The sequence below is a fragment of the Carettochelys insculpta genome, chromosome 3, assembly GCF_033958435.1.
Source record: "Carettochelys insculpta isolate YL-2023 chromosome 3, ASM3395843v1, whole genome shotgun sequence".
NCBI classification, from domain to species: Eukaryota; Metazoa; Chordata; order Testudines; family Carettochelyidae; genus Carettochelys; species Carettochelys insculpta.
In genome coordinates, this window is record NC_134139.1 from 68,490,844 (window position 1) to 68,512,003 (window position 21,160).

Consider the following 21,160-nt stretch of genomic DNA (forward strand, 5'->3'; position numbering starts at 1 on the left):
ATCAAAGCAAATCCACTGCTTTGGGAGGCTTACTTCAGATGAGTGTGGTGTGCTTAAGGGTGTTTTTAATTGGGATTATTTTTGTGTCCTTCCTCCTGTTATATCATCTTTTTTAGTCTCCATGAATGCTACCATAGAGCAATTGGGACAAGCAGTAAAAGTATCTTAAAATAACAAAAAATAACTTGAAAATGTAACTAACATAAGATTCAGTATCTTAACACCTTTTGTGACTGTGTGAGACTTTGGCATTGTTGAATTTCCATGTTCTAATGGAATTAAGCTCTCACCCTGAGCAATCCCAGATAAATACTTGGAGATTTGGGTTAGTGGGTAGACACTGGATGAAGGCCTTCAAAGATTTCTTTTAAAGTGATGACTATTTTATGGATAAAAACTTCTGAGGTGTTCATGGCTGTTTTTAAGTTTGAACAGTTGGACTAAGACACACCTACTTTTGCAGGCATAGATGTGAAAAGAGATACAATAACTTGCGTGACTCTTACAAAACTTCACTACAGAAACTTCATATTGTATGTTAGATAAATAAAATGCATGATGGTTTTATGGAAAGAGTTTTGTGAGTACTTGTCTGAGATAACACAACTACATAACTCACTTCGAGGTTCACCATCCTGCACTTCATGTTGATTTAAGGGGGTTAGGGGTGGGGGGAACCCTTTCTCTGATGATACCATTTGTTCAGTGTTTTCACTGCTGGGCCTCAGTTCCTTACCAAGGGAACTCTGTGGGGCTTTAGTCTGGTACAATTTTATTCAGGTTCTTTGTTCTCATAACAAAGTCATCACTGACTGCCTTCCAAAAAGAAACTCATGGCTAACAGCTGTCATATATGATTCTGTGTCCATTCCCATCACTGTAGGGAAAGATGCATGAGTTGTGGGGCTGGGTAAAGAAAAAAAGTCAGTTCCTGTCTGTGAAGGCAAGTAGAAAGAAGTGAGCTTCAGCATCACAGCTCTGTGATGAGTGCCTACATTCTCCATCTATTTGGGGCACCCGTTTAAAATTTGAAGTGTACAGTCATACTGATAGGGTGGTGGTCCTTCTGGCTTTTGAATATTGGGGGATCTTAAAACACAAGTGATGAAATCTTTCTCTCTGCCATCTTTCCTTCTTTCTCTTCCAGGCACTTCCTTTTTGGTCACCTGGTTATATGACAACATTTATGGCATTGTTTGCACCATAGTAAACATGCCATAAAATGTAGTATGTTAAAACAATTTTAAGTAGGATTTGAAATTTTTTATGTATCCATTTTTGTTAGTTTGATGCTTCATTTTCTAAAGAAAAAATATGTAATTTTTGTTGTAATATTTATGTGGGATTGGGTTTTTTAATTAAGTAAATAAATAAAGCTCTGAAAGTTGTTCTGAAATAAAACCACTCTTTGGGTGATTTCTGAAGATCACACCCCAGTCATGACAGTACTCCAGAATGCTGTGAAATTTGTTTTATTTTATTCATACATTAGAACTGCTTTCTTCATAACTGTAAAAGCACTTTGTGGGAGAGGGGGAGTAGCTTCTGCAATGCTGTCCTGTAATTCTAAGAAAATCAGAAAAGAGAAGACAGTCTCTAATTAAACCAACTGTTCAAAACCTGCCTTAGCAGTAGGAAGGAAGGAAAAAGAAAGTTAGTCTGTGCTCGAGAAGAACTTCAGTAATGAATAAAAATCTGAAGGCTTTGCTTTATAATGCCCAGTTGTGGTAATTTACAAATTGAAGAATGATGAGTTTAGATGAAATTTTGATGCAAGATTATTAAAAAAAAATTAGGTCATGGAGCCTTGCTGGTGAATGCCCATCATCTCACTATGTGACATATTTCCATGTTATCTTTGAAGTAGTTTTTCTTTCATTATTTAATCATGAAGGTACCTGCTCCAAACAGAATCATTGTAAAAGAGATTAAGTAAAAATGTTTATCAAATACCTTATTTTTTTAAAATTGAAGTGTTAGTACTTGTTATAAAGAATCAAATTAATCTTGTGACCAAAGGCTCTATAGTCAACAGACTTAAGTGAACAAAATTGCTGCAAGAGCAGTGAGCAAGAAAAATCCTTAGTTCCACCAAACAAACTGTGAAACCTATACTGGTGAATGTTTTGTTCCTTACCCTTAAAGCATTCAAATTACAAACATCTAGAACTTTAAGATCCCACACACAGAAAACAGAAATTTTATTTTCTCAGTCACTTCAGACCTACTTCCCTGAATCCGGTGTAGCAGCATCCTTCGGACAGCTCTGAATGGGATTCAATTAAGTCCTAATATGTCTCTGAAAAATTGTTACATTTTATTTTTCAAATAGTGTCTGAAAGGACATTTCAAGAATCTGGGATTATTTTATTGGCCTATAAGCCTGCTCTTCTGATCTGGTTTATGCTTTCAGATTTATCCGTTCTAACATTAGTGTCAGGAGTGATGGATTGACTTTGTATGCATCTGAAAAAGTGGTCTTTGCCTACGAAAGCTTCTGCGCCAATAAACCTGTTAGTCTATAAGGTGCCACGGGACTTCTCCTTGTTTTTTTGGATTGACTTTGACAATTAAAAGAGAACATTGAAAAGCTACTGGTTTATTTATAAATGTAAGATTATTTTGTCCAGTTGGAGTCTGCTAAATTGAAAAAAGGACAATAATTGCAGAACTTTTTCTTTGTTCCACTTTTGTTGAAATACTTTTTTTTGAAAAATCTGTGCAATATCAGTTCATGCTTTTGAGTAGTGAATAGAGCATGGAAAAGCATATCAAATCAAATCTTGCAAAAAAAAAAAAAAAGGCGGGGGGAGAATATTTTTAAATAACAAATAACCTGAATATTGTGGAAATAATGTCCTAGAACTGTTACATGTTTTTCAGAAATGCAGTACTAGTACATTAAAGAATCTCCAGGCCTTCAGGCTAGTAGATTAATTCCATTGAATTACAATGAGTATGTGTGCATGCGTTCTTGTCCTCCAGGACAAATACAGATCTGGTGCTCCATGATTATTTGCAAGTGTTTCAAAAAACTAAACTAAAAACAAACAAAAAATAGTACAATTGTAAAACTTGGTGCCTATGATGGCACAATTTGAGTTTTGCCACTTTTTTGTGGAAGTTTTGAGTTCAAAATCGTTGTCTGAATCCATTTATTTTCAAATGAGAGAAAGTATTAGGCCAAACTGTTCTATAGAGTGCACGACTGCTTAGTGACGCAAGTGTCTCATGGAAACCTTTTCTGCCTAACCCTGATCACACAGACCACCTCTGCTCCCAATTCTCATAATTCCATTTGCAATCACACAATATCCCTATGGCAGCTGCAAAGCTATTTGCTTCTCTGTTTGCCTCCCAGATTTCAGCCTGATTTCGTATGTTCAGAACTGTGCAGGGTAGAAGCCCTCTATTTACACCCCTTTTTCCTCTACCTTCTGCTTCCAAAAAACTTGCCTTCAGCTCTTGCTTCTCTGTCCTACACCACTGCTCGCAATCCTCCTTCACGTCTCATGCATGTTCAGGTCCTACTTCCCAAGATAGACTTTCCCAGTCTGGGATCACAGCACTTGAAATTCATGTTAACTTCAGCCTCAGTTTCTCACACTATCCAACCTTATTCACATAGCTCTTCAATGCTAAGAACCAACCACTTTCTCTTTTGTGCTCATCTGGTGCAAACCCAGGATATTGCTTCTTTCTTCTGTCTTTTCCTCTACTTCCTATGCCAACAAGGTGCTGTCCTCTCCCCAGCCCACTCCACCGCCATGATACATTTTTATCCATTCCCAAATGTAGTTTTATGTAGAAACTGTTGTGATGAACCACTTTGGTGTTAAACATTTATGTAGTTACCTGTCAATACTATGTACATTTACCTGATTATGATGGCAAAGGTGAAGTTTTTTTTCAGACTCTTTCCTTTTGATCTCTACAAATCTAATAATACCAATAATTTAATTTAAAAAAGATAACATAGTTGGAGCTTTCCCCAAAAGGAGATCTGCCTCAACATCAAACTTTTTATTTTAATTTCTTTTTATTTTTGTTTATACTCCAGTGGAACGTAGAAGATTAGAACTGTATTACGTCTTGTTTCTTGTGTTTAATCATTGAAAATCTTACAAGATTGCAAATGCTGTAGTTTGAAGGTTCTGCTTTTAGCTAGTATATTTCATTTAATTGGTTTTGTGCTTATTTAAAAATCGTCTGTTTTATGAGAGAACTTTTGTTGGCTTATGGGAAAATTTTGAATTTAAAAAAAAAATTCATCATACCTTTTTTCTTTATCTAAATTCTTTCAGATATTCTTTGGGATAATTAAATTTGAAATGGATTGAGTCTGTCTCAAATATTAAAATCACATTTTATGTATTCCATTATATTTTCAGACTATTTAATGACCTCAGTTGCTATAAGAAATAGTTCTTATCGAGATATTGTTCTGATCAAGTTTACACTCTTAAACTAGTACAAAAATGTACTGCAGAAAGCTACTTACTGAAGAAAGCAATTTAGTAAAAGCCATACAATTACGTTAAAAGATTTGATTTTGTTAGATTCCAAAATTGAGATGAAAGGAAGGAAGTATGTACTCTCGTTCCTCCTTGATATTGTTCATTCTTGAACTTTTCCAACCATTATGTTGTTCTCGACATAGTTCGTATATCCAGGGTCAAATCACTCAACCTACTTTCAGTGGTTTCATCATCTTTTTATTTTTTTCCATAGACACATGATGCTGAAAATAAATCACAGCTTCTCAAAAAGCTTATCTTTCCTAAAGAATAGCAAGAAATATTTACATTTCATTTGTACATACCTTTATAAGTTAAACAAAAGACTTTTTAGGTGTAAATGTAACTAACTTACGTGGATACAATTTGGGTATTTTCAGCCACATGGTGACATTTTTGTAGGATTTTTAGTACTGCATTCTATATTCTAAAATCCTTTTCTACAAATCTCAATATGAATTATGTCTGAAGTGTGAGAGCCATCTGATTTATGCCATTTTGAGTCTGGCTTGCTGCTATTAACCTTTAAAGGAATATCTGTTGCTTACTGTGCATCTTTACATCAGATACTTTGGCTAGTATATTTCTTTTGCCAAATGCATGTAAAAGCTAATTTCCTAAAAAGATACTGATTGCTTTGCTAGCAGCCCCATGACAACTTTAACATTCATTTAGGATGTGCAGTGGAACATTCATTTCTCATTTCCCCCTGCTCCCTCCCACTTGTGCTGTTTTCTTTGCTCCATTCAAAAGCATTACATTTCGGCATTCTTTTCACTGATGTAGTTTCTAATCTGCTTTTTCTGTGCCTTATAAATTGTGTTCAGTGAAATGGGGTCATGTATCATTAAGAGTTTAGTTTATAATTCGTGGTTTCATCTTATGTAAAAATATAGAAAATGTATGCCTGTTCTTGTTCTTTGTTTTGACTTTCACATGGGAGTGGATTTTTATCCTGCATTCATGTTTGAATTATTTTTTCTCACAGTCTTGCTAAGAAAAATCATTCCAACTGTAGATCTTAGGAAGTGAAGTCATACCACCCCCTTCTAATTGAGGACACCTGTTCCATAAATCTAGTCAGTTGCTTATTGATGATTTCCAGGTAGCATTGAATAGCAATATTTTTTCATGCTATTAGCTCTTATGATTTCTGGACTATTTTCTAGCTTGCTATTAATCTGTTTCTCATTCGATCATCCAAAAATTTGTTGGAGTACAAATTCTTTGAAAAATTCTAACAACTTCATGCCATTTTGACATGCTTAAAGTCATAGCTGTCCTCTCTTCAGTGACATTTTCCTGTAGCAAAACCAGCTTATGGTTCCAGAAGTACATTGTTCAGTCTTCTGCACAAATTTGTGCTGTTTTCCAGGAATTACTCAAGTGTCCCTTATGGGAATTCTGAAATTCCTTGAAGACCTGAAGTTCCCCATTATTGTGAAATCTGTTTTTTATTTTTCTTGATAGGATGCAGCACAGATGACAAGCAAGTTGAGGAGAAATCTTCAGCGGCAAATGAAGAAGAACTTTATCCTTTCTGTAGGGAGCCAAGTTACTTTGAAATTCCTACAAAAGATTTCCAGCAACCTTCACATATAGCGGAGAGCACTATTCATGAAATCCCAACAAAAGACACCCAAACGTCCCATGCAGCAGGTGCAGGGCATGCCTCATTTACCATTGAATTTGATGACACCACTCCAGGAAAAGTAACTATCAAAGATCATGTGACAAAATTCACTTCAGATCAACGACACAAGCCGAAGAAGTCTTTGCCTGGTAGTCAGGATCTTCCTGGGCTTCAAACTGTGATGATGGCTGCTGAGAGCAAAGTAGCTGATTGGCTAGCACAGAACAATCCCCCTAGAATGATATGGGAAGCAACAGAAGAAGATACAAAAAGTATTAAGAGTGATGTTCCAGTTTACTTGAAGAGGCTGAAAGGTAAAGTGAATAATTTCAGCAATACTAATTTCCTAAGGCTTCGGTCTTTCACAGAGGTCATGGGTGCATCCCTGGAGCCTTGTGGAGTCATTTGAAATCATTGTTACTCTGAGCCTGCACAGGAGAGTGGGATATTGAATTTCTTTAGAAGATGGAGTCTTTAAAAAAGTAAAAAGAAATAATTGTAATGGATCTTCAGTAAGTATACTGAGTGTATTTCTGTTATTGCACAATTGAAGGCTTCATATGCTCCAAAAGCTTGCTCTTTCAAGGAAAAAAAAAAAGCCTTGGATGAATGTTACACAGTTTATAAGACTATATATTCATTTATTTACAAAAATAGACTTACTCTTGAGAATCACAAGTCATAACTTTAAATGTGTTTCTGCAGTCATTTCATCAACAAACATTTTTTGATATATTCAGCAAATCTTTTTGCTACAGTCACATTCTTGAGAGCTAAAGATGCACATTAATGGCTAGATATTTAGCATGCAAAGATACTCTATTTGCCTTACCTATCTGAAACAGTGAATTCAATTTTAAGTCCATACTCTGATGTAAACCAAAATGTAGTGTAATAAAATGTCATTAAAATATTTACAGAAATATTTGTCACCCAAAATTCTAGTTGATTTCAAATGTTGATTTAGTGCAGACCACAGATCAATGACACTTAATTATGTGGTGGGATTTTGAAAGGAATAATGTGGGAATTTCATTAACCAGAATTTTTTTTTCCTCTTAAGAATTCATGCTCTCTGATATCCAGTTTTCTTTCTGAAAAGTTTGAATACCAAATAGTTAACAGTCTACATTTATTTATTTATTTATTTATTTATTTATTAAAAATCCTGATAGCTTAACTGCAGATACTTACTTACTTATCTTTGCAGCATAAATATACTGTTCTGTTCACTCAGTAGGGATTAATAACAAGCAGTCCTTTAGCATTTTAGAGATTAACAAATGTATTAGGTCATGATGCTTTGTGGATAAGACCCTCTTCTTCAGATGAATAATGAAAAGAGAGGCTGCATCTACACTCTGAGATAAAATTGAATTTATTTCATTTAGTTTGATTTTACCACAACTGTCTTCACTGTAAAGATCATTAGCTCAATTTTGGGTGCAAGTGTGGGAGCACCATGTCTTAAAAGTGAATTTATTTGCCTCCAGGGGTATCCCGTATGTAACCATAATGCCCCTCTGAGTGCTCCGCTCTGACCGCTGCTCTCTAGTAACAGGAAGAGCGTGAATTTCCAAGCAGGAGCAGCTACCCTGTGGGCTCTTGTTAGTATGACAGCCTGAGCAATGGCTTCTTTCCTTCTGTGCTGTTAGCAGTGTGCGTGCATCCACACATTCTAATAGTCCCTGCAGGGAGTTCACGCTTCTGTCTGTACACTTGCTAATTTTTTCTGCTGCGTGCTGCCAGCCCCTGATACATGGTACCATGTGTCAACAAGGCTGTGCTGGGGGTCATGCTTGCGTAACATGCCGAGAAACTTCTTCTCAGCGGTTGCCATTTGTGTGCAAACCACCTTCCTTCCGCCACAGGCACCACATAGTCTGGGTCTTTCCCATGCTCAACCACATCATGTGGGTAGCCCCAAGCCAGTAAAAGGATGTGCCCACCATTTGGTTCTGATAAAGCTGCCAGTCGCATGGGAAAGAAAGTCTGGGCTTGGAAATCTCCCTCGGTGGTTAAGATACTGGGGGCTTTGCTGCCGCCCTGGGGAAGTCTCTCCCAGTGGCTAAATTACTTGCTGCTGCTGCTGCTGCCGGAGAAGGAACAACTCAACTGGTCATCCACTGACCAACACCCCCCCCACCCCCCCACACGTTGGCCAATGCCTGGGCTTGCTGCTGCTGGGGGAAAAAAAAAATCTCCCTGGTGGCTGAAGGGCTTGTTGCTGACACTGGGGAAGGAACAACTCAACTGGTCATCCACTGACACCCCCTGCCCTTGGCCCACACCTGGGCTTGCTGCTGCTGCTGCCAGGAAGAAGTCTTCTCTGGCAACTAAAGGACTTGCTGCCGCCGCCGCCGGGGAAAAATGTCCACCAGCGGCTAAGGGGCTTGCTGCTGCTGCCAGAGGAGGACCACTTCAACTGGTCATCCAGTGGACTCCCCACCTTGGCCCATACCTGGGGTTGCTGCTGCTGGGGGAAACCAAAAATTCTTTTTTCCTGCACTTTTCTGTACTCTTTCTTCTCACTTTAAAAAACAGTTCAGGACTCCGCATTAAGAGTCTCCAAAACACCAATGTAGTATATGGGAAACCAAAAATTCTTTCTTCCTACATTATTCACAATGTAAGAAACATTCTGGACCCCTGCATTATTTTCAGGGATCACATTTCTGCAATGATGGGAGGTGGGATACTCAGTGGAAGGCCAGTTGAGAACGCAGTGGTTGCACGGAAGCTTTATAGTGCTCTGGAAAGCCAAATGCCCTTTCCATTAACAACATAATGAACGGGGAAACAAAAAATTCTTTCTTCCTACATTCCTCTCAAATTAAAAAGCATTTGAGGCCCCTGAATTATTTTCAGGGATCACATGCATGCAATCAACAGTGTATGTTCAGTTGAAAATACATTCGCTGCACCCGTGTTGGCAATGTAATGTATGGAGAAACTAAAAAGCCTTTCTTCTGATTTTGACTGTCTTCTGCATTACTTCCAGGGATCAACATATTTTCAGGGATTGGGAGGGAAATGATGAACGTGGAATGGGGAAAGATGATGTCAAGACCAGCAAGCATACCCAGAATGCTGTGGGGATGAGGGAACTGTGGGATAGCTTCCCACAATGCACTACTGCAGCAGTCCATGTTAACGAATGTGTATGTGGCAGCAATGACTCAACTTTGTGGGGAGCACAGTGTGAAGTGAGGATGGTCAAAATTGAACTTCTAAATTCCAGAAATAGAAAATTGATATACATTTTTAATTTATCTCATAGTGTAAACGTAGCCAAAGAAAGGTGCCATTTTTCATCTGAACAAGTGGGTTTTACCCACAAAAGGTCATGACCTAATTAGTCTCTAAGGTGCTACTGGACTACTTGTTATTTGTGAAGCTACAGATTTGTACATCTACGCCTCAGTAGGGAATAAGTAAATGTTCTTTTCTTATTGATGAAAAAATTGCTTTGAAAACTGGCATTTTCATACCCGTCTTAGAAACAGCAATATCACAGTGCTGATTGTGGAAAAAATAGTATTACTGCAAGGTTTGTAGTACATAACATCACAGTTACTGCTTTGCTGTTTATGACGGGTTCTGTTGGGTTCTCTATAACATCAAACATACTAGCATGACAAGTAGGAAGACCTATTGTCTGGGCATGCATATGCATCCCATTTTTGGCAGCACAAATTTGAAGAAGTTTGTTACAAACACATTTACTGTAAGTGTTTGGATCATGCGATGTGTGATCTGCTGTATCACAGCCGGTCTCTTGCACTTCCCCCTTCATGAGGGAATACCTACAAGCACTCTCAAAGTTTGACTCTGTGAGCATAGAGGGAAGCTTTTTAACATACTGGATTCTTTGCCCTGTCTCTCTTCTCTTAAGTAAGCCTGTAGTGAAATCATGAGTCACAATATTGACCTATAAGTTTTTTATGGCAGTGTTACTACTGTTGTACTGTGATAGTATCTAGGATCCCCAATTTTAAACCAGCATCCCCCTGGGTTCTTCACTGTGCAAACACAATAAAAAAGGTGGCTCCTTCTTCATGGGGCTTTAACTAAGTTAGTTGTGATAGTAAATTGTCATGTCAAGATTATAACCCCCAGTAATAAGAAACAAGCCATGTGGAAGTTCTGATGCAAAAGTCCACCTTTTAAACTCGTTGTGTATAAATACTATGTTAGGATAAATCATAAAATTTTACCACAGTTCCAAGCTTCTTCCACATCCCTACTTGGTAATCCCAACTTTTATTTTTAGTAGATATTTATTGTATTTTTATCCTTAAGCAGAGGAGGGGGCAAAGATTCTAGGGGGAAGGCCTACACTATCAAATTTAGTCAACAAAACGTATGGGGACACCTAAATATCAACAAAACAGAAATCGACATCGTGTTCACACTTTTTCCGTCTGCTGACACATCATAGACAATGTGATCAGTGCACTGTAGGTATGCATCCTACAGAGCAGTGTTGTGGAAAGATAGAGCTGATTACTGCACAGCTTGGGATTCCCTCCAAGTTCTCTCACAGTCTCCTCAATTTCTGGGAGTGGCATCCCAAGTAACTCCATGAGCTCTTTGTGCTAAAGAATGTCAAAGCAGCACTGCAGTCTGTCCTCTCCTGCTGCAGTAGTAGTCTGCCTGTGGCTGTATTCCTAGTACAAGAAAACAGGAGCAATCCAGTTATTTGCTCTTTGTTCCCCAAAGGGAGCAGCTCACTCAGCTGCCAGAAACTTCCCTGACTTTTGGTAGGGGAAGGGCACATGCCTGCAGGGCAGTAGAGATCAAAACACTGAGCAGAGCAATGAGGGCAGGTATTGTGAAATACTGACAGAAGCCAGTTCTGTCTACATTGTCCCTTTGCTGACTATAAAGGGAGCGAAAAAGGAAAAAGTGTCTTGGTGGCGTGAAAGTTTTGTTGGCGAACCAGGGCATATTCCACAACAACAATAGCATTGCAGTATGTACACTTTTGACTGTTTTGTCACCAAATGTCGGTTTTTTGGCAACAACACCTTGTAGTATAGACAAAGTCTAACTTAGGGAGGGCAATAAGCAGCCTGTGAGCAAGATGCATGTTAGTCCCTGGCAGGCCACCAGACACTATTTACGCGTGCATTTGCGGGTATGGCTGTTCACAGCTTCCACTGACTGGTTTGCCAGTGGGAACTGCAGGAAGTGGTAACCCTGGTGAACTGTGTCCAACCTGTGAACCACTTATTGCCCACACCTGAGCTAATTGATGTCTGATTGGTAGATAAGTGCTGTAGTTATTCTATTAACTTTGTAATATTACCTTTGCAATGCTCCAATCGTGGCTAAACAGAGTACCAGAAATTCCAAATTAACTGTGGAAAATTAACTTCTATTTTCCTGTACTGTAAATTATCAAAACTGCTAGTTGGGTAACTGTTTCATATTATTATCTAACTGGTAAAGGAAACAAAACATAAACACTTCATAATCTTTGTATTACGCAAAATAGCTTAATTTTAAATTTAAATTTTATAATTACTGTTTTAGTTTTCCGGTATCGGTTATAATTATTTTAATTGGTTTAGCACTAACAGTGTGTTTGATACCGTACAAGAGACATATCAATACGGTTACTGACTCATGGAGCTTCCAATCTAAGCATCAATGCAAACATGCTGAGAGACCTAGAGGAAAAGTCAACATTGTAGTAACCAACAACATGAATAGCTGGCATTTAGACAAAAATAAATTACAGTGTATTTTTAAAAAACACCTTATGGCTAAAAGAAAAAAAAAATCCAGAAAATTTTTAGAGAGAATAGCAACTTTATTCTACAGTATTTGGATAGTTTCATTTCACACCAGATTGCCTTGTAGTAAGTTTGGCTTATTGTAGTCACATCCAGTCTTACAAATATGTTTTTAAAATTTGTTATGTAGTTCCTTTCACTTAAATTTCTTTTATATAGTAAGTTCTTACACCGTGAACTTTAGCTATAAATCTCAGAGTGTCTTACTAAAGTGATATTTTACACACTGCTGGCTCTTTAGCTGATAATGTCAGGAGTGACTGGTGACTTGTGTTAGAGTATCATAAAGGATTGGTGCTGTGGTTAACTAGCTGCACTTTTCTGGAAACAACAATAATTAGATGGAAAGTTATTCTGAAAATATTTATAGCCCATGGTTCATATCTGTAGCTCTCAACAGGTATTTCCCAATAACATGGAATAATTATGTAACTGTATTCCACACCCCTTAACCTTCCCTGGAGCTTTTTCAAAATGAAGTTTTCTTTTGTGTAAGACTCATTTGTAATCAGCCAGCTAAGTACATTAACTGAATTTGACTGGGTGGCTTGGTGGTGTAATGAGATCACGATCTGGTACAGCTGGTATAATATTATCTGATTCTGTAAACCATTGATTAAATATTACAGATTTGAAAAAGGTAATTCAAATGCATCTGTGTCACTGACCAGCTTTAAAAGACTCCATTGTTTGGTAGCAATCTGAATGCATCAGTTGTAGCTGCAGAAGGTTTGCAGAGCCTGTTACAGAAGGACATCCAGTTTCCAACAGAAGAACAAATATAATTTCCATGTACATTTTATTTGCTCACTCCTTTCCTTGTGATATTTTTATTTTGTAGTAATATATATTTTTTGATTTATTTGAAGGGAATAAACACGATGATGGAACACAAAGTGATTCAGAAAATATTGGTGCACGCAGGCATTACAGTAAGAGAGCAACTCTTGATGAGCATTTAAGGCCTCAACATACCGAACAAAAAAAGTCATACCAGAAAGGCCACACTACAGAAAAGCATGAAGAGCAGGCTACTATAAGTCAGACTGCCTTTATGATTGAGTTTTTTGATGAAGACCATCCTCGAAAAAGACGATCTTATTCCTTTTCTCAGAACGTGGGAGCTCTTTGCTCAGAAACTCCTTCAGCACCTCATGCGAAAATGGAAAAAGTGAAGACATCTGGAGACAGCAAAGGGGTTTCTTTGCCTTTACAGACTAGCAGAGTAGCACATGGTGTTCATGCAAATCTATTAAAACAAAAATCAGAAGTATCCTCTGCTGCATTACCTTTCTTACAAACTACATTATTAAAAAGTTCGGGAAGCCTTGGGCAGAGACCAAGCCAGAACCAGGAAATGGATAGGAAGTTAAAAAGCCAACTTGTTTCTGCTGCTACAGAAAAGGACAATGATGATGACCAAAGTGACAAAGGTACTTACACTATTGAGTTGGAAAATCCCAATTCTGAGGAACTGGAAGCACGTAAAATGATTGACAAGGTAGGAAATGTAAAATAAATGCCACTATTAAAACTGAAATGCACTATGTATCTGATGGGAAATCGATGTGATGTACTGAAATTATCAGGATGCTATAATGGTAATGAGATACAGGTCCTTAAAGTAGACTTTAGTATTTTAAAGTATGGCAGTAGGCTTAAAAAGATTTACAGTGTGTTGCCTAAAAGTTCCAGATCATTCTTGATATTGCTATTATTCTTTATTTACTACTCATTCTTTAACACAGTTTTAAAAACTGTTAAATCCTACTGTTTCAGTCTGCCCGCAGTGTGTGACTTACAGAGCAGCATTTTATAAATGCTCTTTTTTTAGTAAAGATAACAAATTTGGATGATCTGTTTTAAAAACCTAGGTCTCCTCCTGGTTTTCCATACATTAATTACTGTTGTGACAAAAATAAAGTCATGTGAACAGATCAAAATACTACCTCATGTTTTCCAGAATTGTGAAATTGGTATGTTCAGTGGATAGCTTTTATTGAGGTAACTTGCCATAAACTTCAACACGTGTCAAGCTCCATGAAACAGCGTACTCACACGATGATTGATTGCATGGTTCTAGGAGCCTCTTGTGGGAGACAGCAGTTTAGCTGTCAAGATAACTTCAGCTTTATAATAAGGGTTTGAGCTGCAGTTACAAATATAGGATTAGCGGACTGTAAACATTTGGCTAGTCACTTTTAAACCAAAACTTCATCAATTCTCTGCTTTCCTAAATGGTCTTCTTAAGGAAATTTATTTTCTGTAGGACACTGTCTCCAGTTTAGACCCACAGCTATACATAAAAATGCTGATAATTTATGGCTTATTTGTTCCAAAAAAATACATGATAGTCATTTTAGTTCTTCATGTTTAAAGCCTTTTTTCAGATTCCAATAGAGACATAGCTAACAATTCTGGCTAATGAAAAACAGAAAAATACAAAGAAACAGATGAAACAAAATATTTGATTTTACGGGGAAATGTTGATATGGTCAATGGGTGGATCAGTTTGGGCTGTTTTATCCTTTATATTTTACATAGTGATTTAATGAAATATTACTCTATTTTTGGTTAATATAGTAAAGAGCAGGGTATACTTATTTTGTGTTAGTGGTCACAGACTTTTATGAATTATTGAACATAGACTTTTCTGTCTCCAGCACTGAATTTAACTCAGAGCAAGTGGCCTGTAAACCAGATAGGGAAAGGAAAAAAAAGGAGAAATCTTGATAAAGAAATAAAATTTTTAAAAAAGGTGCTCCAAGCCACAATTTAAAAAATTAGAAATTGCACATGAATTGAGACTTCAAAAAATATTTTTAAAATTGAGACTTGTAAGTACTAAGTCTCATATAGAGGATAATTGCTCTACTCAGGGCTGTCTGGAGGTGGGGGTGGGGCTTTGGGTAACCCCCCCACCAGTGCCCCAGGTGTGAGGTGCAGGGCAACTCCCTTGATGCCGCAGGCCCTTCCATCCCCTTACTCCACCCCCTTCCCTTTCTCTCCCCAGCAATGGGGCAGGGGAATTACCTAGAGCTAGGGGTGTAGCAGCAGCAGGGAGTCACCTCCCCTGCCCCACTCACTATATGGCAATGGGGAAGTGGCAGCCTGCTTCACTCCACCCCCCTGCTGGCCTGCTGTGGAGGAGCTAGGCGCTGTGAGGGTGGCAGAGCAGGCTGCCACTCCCGACGCCCTCATGGTGAGTGTCTTGGGTAAGATGATCTATCCCCTGCTCTTGCTGCTGAAGCTGTCACTATACACAACTCCTCAGCCCCAGGTAAGCATCCCTCATCTTCCATCCATAGGACAGCTGGGATGGCCACCATGGGTCCCAAAAAGTGAGGGGCTTGAGTGTCTGCTTCCCATCATCCTGTGAACTGGCTCCAATTAGAGGGAGAGATCTGTTTTGTTGGTATGCACTCAGAAATCTTTGAAACCAGAGTGGAAAGTTTCTACTTCCCCTTTGGATTCTTTTTCTTCCTAACCAAGGCATCGAAGATCTCCTGAAGTAGGTGCGCATCTTCTGCTAAACAGATACTTTTTCTATAGCACAGTATAAGAGCAAGAATTATTTCTGACATTTTCTGCCTTTTCCCAGTTAGAAATTTGTTTTCAGAAAATCAAATTCCAACATTTGCACTCTGAAAGAAGACTTAGTCTTGCTTACAGATCAACTGTTTTGGACTTCAAAGACTTCAAATTTAGATATACTACAAAGTACTTTTTAAACCATCATATTTGTGTGCATTCCATTATCTACATTTTGAGATACTTTGCTCCTAATGCCCAAAAAGTCAAGCATGTTGAAGGCTTCAAAGAGTGACAGCTGTAATTTCCCAATTCTGAGGCTCTTAAGGTTTTAATTTATAGGTTTTTACATAAAACCCATTGAAATTGTGTATAAGGAATATGGGATACAATGGAAATAATTTGGAGAAACTACGTTTGTCAAACATAGTTATTTCAGTAAGGTCTCTCTTACTTATTCTATGTTTTGTAGTTTAAATTTGCTATCTCTGTAAAAATTTAAAAAAAAAAAAAAGACATAGGGCTTCTGCGGTGTCCATGTGGATTGTTTCAGCTCTCTGAGATGTTTATAAGCAAGCTGGGAATGCCTGGCCATATCCACTTTAAAATCATTCTGTTTCAGCCATGTATGTTTCTAAAAAGTGATTTCGTGTAGACCTTGTGTAAGGCAACAACATAGACTTCTGTATTTTGTTAATTATTTTTGTTTTATATTTATTTTATTAGCTTGCTTAAACTTCTTATGTACGGTGTGTACTTCAAGCAGTTGTTATGTAACTGTCTTATTGGCACTTGTGACACTGTTTTATTTAGTCCTAGTAGCACAGGTTGGATTGTTTTTTTCCTTTTTTTAAACGAGTAGAAACAAAAGCTAGACTTCCTCTGTACCAGTTCAAAAATTACTTACATTTCTATTAGTTTTTCCTCACACTGAAAAGTCAGTAGTAAGTGGAATTGTCCTCGTCTGTAGTTATTTAGACCTGGAATGTCTACTGCTCTGCAATTTATCAGTTTCAGCAAGAGAATATTTGAGTTGAGTTCAGTAATGGCTCTGTCTCCATACAAGCATTCAACGTAATTAAAGATATCCTTTATATAAAATTTTAAACAGAGGCCCATTTTATGTCTTTATGTGCAGGACATTAGGATTTCTCCCACTCTCTCTCATACATTATCTCATGCTGTCAAAAGTGGCTCATGACCACAAGTGCCTGTTTCATGACCTGCATCTGACAAAGTGGGTCTTTGCCACAAAAGCTTATGCTCATACATTTCTGTTAGTCTGTAAGGTGCCACAGGACCCCTCATTGCTTTTGCAGATCCAGACGAACAAGGCTACCTCTCTGATATTTCAGCATAGACTGTTGAAAACAGGGCAGACTCCCCAAAGAAGTGGTATGTTAGATTTCACCAAGCCAGTAAGATATGCCAACTCCTGGGTCACTGAAACAGTCTTTTCATGAAGTCAAACAGGCTGCTTACTCTCCAGTCTGTCTTTCCACCCAGACAAATTGGACTTGGTCATTTACACCACAGATTGCACTGTCTTAACATTGCTTCCAGTAGTAAGATACCAGTCACTTACTCCAGGTCAGTTGGTACTCTGGCTCTTATATCAAAAACCATGTATGTAACCAATCCCATAGTAAATTATCTAAAGGTTTATTAAATACGAAAAAGAAATAAGCAGTATTTAGAAGTTAAACCATGCAAATATATACACACAAATGAATTACCATCTAAACCATATGTATGACAGAGTTAATTTGGAGTGTTTTTCAGGGCAAACCCAGGAGTAACCCCCTGAGAATCTGTACCCCAATCTAAAGTCTCTTGTCATGTCTGAGTTCAAACAGCAAAGAAAGAGAGAAAATTTTGCTACATCTTGGGCCTGGTCTGCAGTAGCAAGCTACCAAACTGCTTATTTCAAAATTGGTAAACCTCATTGTGCAAGAAATAGGCACTATTTCAAAACAGCAACTGTTTCAACAGAGATAAGAGCCTAGGTCAAAATAAGCCATGGTGCAACCAATGGCTCCATTTTGAAATAGATGCTATAGTGTGCAGACGCTCTAGTTCAAAAAGGCTGCGTCCTCTTTCAAAACACATTCTTCTTCGAGTGTCCCCGTGGTTGCTCCACATTAGGTGTCGGGCTCGCCCGGCGCCGCAGATCGGATCTTCCAAGAAGTTTCTGCCGGACCGCACATGTGCTGGTGCGTGCCGCTCCCTTGCGCGCTCCTGGCCACGTGCGCAATCCGGTCCCCGCCAGTTCCTCTTAACCACCGTCGGCTGCAGACGGAATCCAACTAGGCTACGGCCAAGTTAGCGTATTCACTGGTTTTAAGTGTTTTCTTTAAAGTTTTCAAGTTCTTAGGCTACTGGTAAGTTAGCCAGTTGTTATTTTCAAAAAAAAAAAAAAAAAAAACAAGCGGGACGGCATTCAGTCCAGTCCTAGTAACAAGCGGAGCACCGGAGGCCAGGAGCCTAGGGCCATTAGCCCTCCTGCCACGGCAGGCTATCCGAGAGGGGGAAAAACAGCACAGAGAAGGTGCTAAGTACCCATTAGCACCTGAAAGACTCACCAACAACGTCCTCTTCAGGATTCAAGAAATGTGAGTCCTGCCGAGAGGCAATGCCAGCGTCTGATGGGCACAGTCTCTGCATAAGGTGCCTGGGGGAGTCCCATGTCACGCAGAAATGCTCCTTCTGTGCAAAATTAACAGCCAGAGCAAGGAAGGACAGGGAGATGCGTCTTAAAATGCTGCTCTTCGACAAGGCCCTCCAGCCAGACGTGCCAGAGCGGCCGCAGCAGGAGAGACTCTCCGGGGCCCATAAAAGGAAAGCCGCCTCCCTCACCCCATCAGCGCAAAAACGTAGGAAAGTCTCCCCAACCCGATCCCTGCCGGCAGCAACAGCGAGCAGGACGGGAGGAGTGCACAGCCCCCAGCCGCAGCAACAGCTGATCGGCGGCGGCAGGGAGAGCCACGTGGAGGCGGCTCAGCCTCCAATAATCAAACAGCTGCCCCACACCGCAGGCAGGGCCGCGGCTAAACAAGCGCCGGTACCAGCGGCACCGCAAGCAGCGGCACTGACCCCCGGGGAACCGGCGGTGCAGAGCGCGCAGGCACGCAGCCTGCAGGCACCGGAGGACACCGCCTGTGCGGCACCGCCCATGAGCGTGCCGAGCACGGCGCGGACGGGGCCGAGATCCCCTATACGTCAGGGGGCGGAGCTACCCCCTCAAGGGAGGGGGAAGGCTGCACACAAAGCAAGGCACCGCAGCCCCTCTCCAGACAGGGCTGCAGAGTTGCTATCTCTCAGCCCTCCGCTTACGCTGCAGACTCCAACCAGAAGGCAGGGGTCCCCCCTAGCCTACCCGGAGCCCCCATCTCCATTTTTACAAGCAGCCTCGCCCTGGCTGGGACCACCTTCACCCTTCCTGGGGTTTGAGCCGCTGGAATACTATCACAAATCGCTCTCTCCAGTGTCCCAGGTCTCTCGACGATCTCGCTCCCCCAGACGCAGAGGGTATGCACCAAGGGAGTGGTCTAGGTCACCTTCCCAAGAACAGTGCCCATGCTGCCATGGTCGTCCCTATCACGCGAGGCATAGGCACCACCGGCAATCTACCAGGGAAAGATCCCCTCAGACAGTCCCGTCTCCCCGAGGGCAATCGCGAATGGGGACAGAGCCTCAAGTATCTCAGGGGGAACTGGTTATGGAACCCCAAGATTTTCCCTTGCAAGCTTCCAGCGAGCGGATGTACCATCACCAACAGGAACCGGAAGGGTCCAGAGAGGCGTACCCTAGTGGTTCCTCACTCTCCTCCCCGGACGAGGCTACGGCCCCGGGGGACGTCCATCCTCCAAATGATCTCAAACAGTTTGAAGAGCTGTTTAAGAGGGTGGCCTTCACGCAAGGCATCCAGACAGCAGAGGTGCAAGAGAAACACCATAAGCTCCTCAAAAATCTGAGACCTCCAGCCTCCAAAATAGCAATACCGCTTGATGAAGCAATCTTGGAGTCCGCCACTATGATATGGCAGACCCCTGCGACTATTCCGCCTGTCCACAAGAGAGCGGATAAGAAATACTTCGTGCCAGCGAAGGGCATGGAGTTCCTGTTAAGCCACCCACAACCAAATTCCTTGGTGGTGGAGTCGTCGCAACAAAGATCAAAAACATCTCAGTTCAAGACGGGGAACAGACAAAGATGCCAAGAAGCTAGAGCTGTTCGGCAGAAAGGTCGTCTACTCCTCCACTCTACTGTTGCGAATGGCAAATTACGCAGCGCATTTAGCGAACCATCATTTCGACAACTACACTAGGTTAACCTCCCTCATGGACTCGCTTCCAGAGGACAAGAAACCGGTGCTCAAGGCCATCGTGCAAGAAGGCTACGCAGCCTCGAGGACGGGAGTTCAGATCATCCTGGATGTTGCGGACACAGCAGCATGCTCCACAGCTACGGCAGTGGTGATGCAAAGGGAGTCCTTGCTCCAGACTTCGGGTATACCGAGGGATCTGCAGGCAAAGATAGTCGATCTTCCCTTCGACTCGCAGAAGCTGTTTGCTGAATCAACTGACTCGGTCCTTCATTCCAGTAAAGATTCAAGAGCCACACTTAGAACCCTGGGTATTTACACCCCTCCATACAGAAAGAAAACGTACTACCCTCAACAAAGACAGTACCAGTACCAGCAACAGCGTCCCCAGTACCACAGGGGTTACGAGCAAGGGCGACATCAACAGCACCAGCAGTACAGAACGCCCAGGCAACGTTCCCAACGGAGCAGTGCGTCCTTGGGGCAGGGCCAAAGGCCACAAGTTTGACACACAGATCCAGGGCTGCGCCATCACTACCATCGCACAAGGTCATCCGAAGCGGCTATTCCACCATCGCCTCCGACCATTCTGCGACCAGTGGCAAAGGATCACCACAGACAAATGGGTGCTGGAGATTATAGCCACGGGGTACGCCATCCCCTTCCAGTCGCTCCCACCGCCACGACCTCCACCCAGGCCCCACCTCCAGGAGGCCTCCTACGTAGCGAGGCTCAAGCAGGAGGTAGACCATCTCATGCTCATAGGGGCAGTGGAAAGAGTGCCGGAGCAACTGCAAGGAAAAGGGTTCTACTCGAGGTGCTTCCTCACGGAGAAAAAGACAGGAGGCTGGAGGCCCATCTTAGATCTTCAAGGCCTCAACCGGTACCTGCGCAAGCAACGTTTTCGGATGATCACAATCGCCTCCATCCTTACAGCACTGGACGATGGAGATTGGTTCGCAGCCCTCGACTTACAAGATGCGTATTTTCACATAACTATCCATCCAGCTCACCGACGATTCCTCCGGTTCATGGTAGGCAAAGAACATTTTCAATACAAGGTCCTACTGTTTGGCCTCTCCTCGGCCCCCAGAGTCTTCACCAAGACCTTGGCAGTGGTGTCAGCCTACCTGCACAGACAGTGGGTATTTATATTCCCATATCTAGACGACTGCCTACTCAAAGGGGCCTCAAAGGAGGAGGTACTACGCATGATACGCATCACAGCAGGCACATTCTCTTCGCTCGGCCTGGTGATCAATCTGGCAAAATCAAAGATAGACCCCACACAGGACATAGAGTTCAAAGGGGCACGCATAAATTCTATTACAGCGAGAGTGTATCTACCAAAGAC

At 40.9% G+C, this 21,160-nt stretch overlaps 1 protein-coding gene across 7 annotated transcripts in view; it reads left to right on the forward strand.

The window, feature by feature from the left end:
• CEP170 (centrosomal protein 170) overlaps nt 1-21,160 on the forward strand; it is a 183,480-nt gene that overhangs the window by 94,185 nt on the left and 68,135 nt on the right. For 6 of the 7 annotated variants that reach the window (XM_074990081.1, XM_074990082.1, XM_074990083.1 and 3 more), the window contains exons 8-9: nt 5,988-6,464; nt 12,821-13,452. In XM_074990081.1, coding sequence (XP_074846182.1) covers nt 5,988-6,464; nt 12,821-13,452 — 1,109 coding nt within the window. The remainder of the gene's footprint in view (nt 1-5,987; nt 6,465-12,820; nt 13,453-21,160) is intronic. The other variant, XM_074990088.1, reaches the window with a different exon arrangement.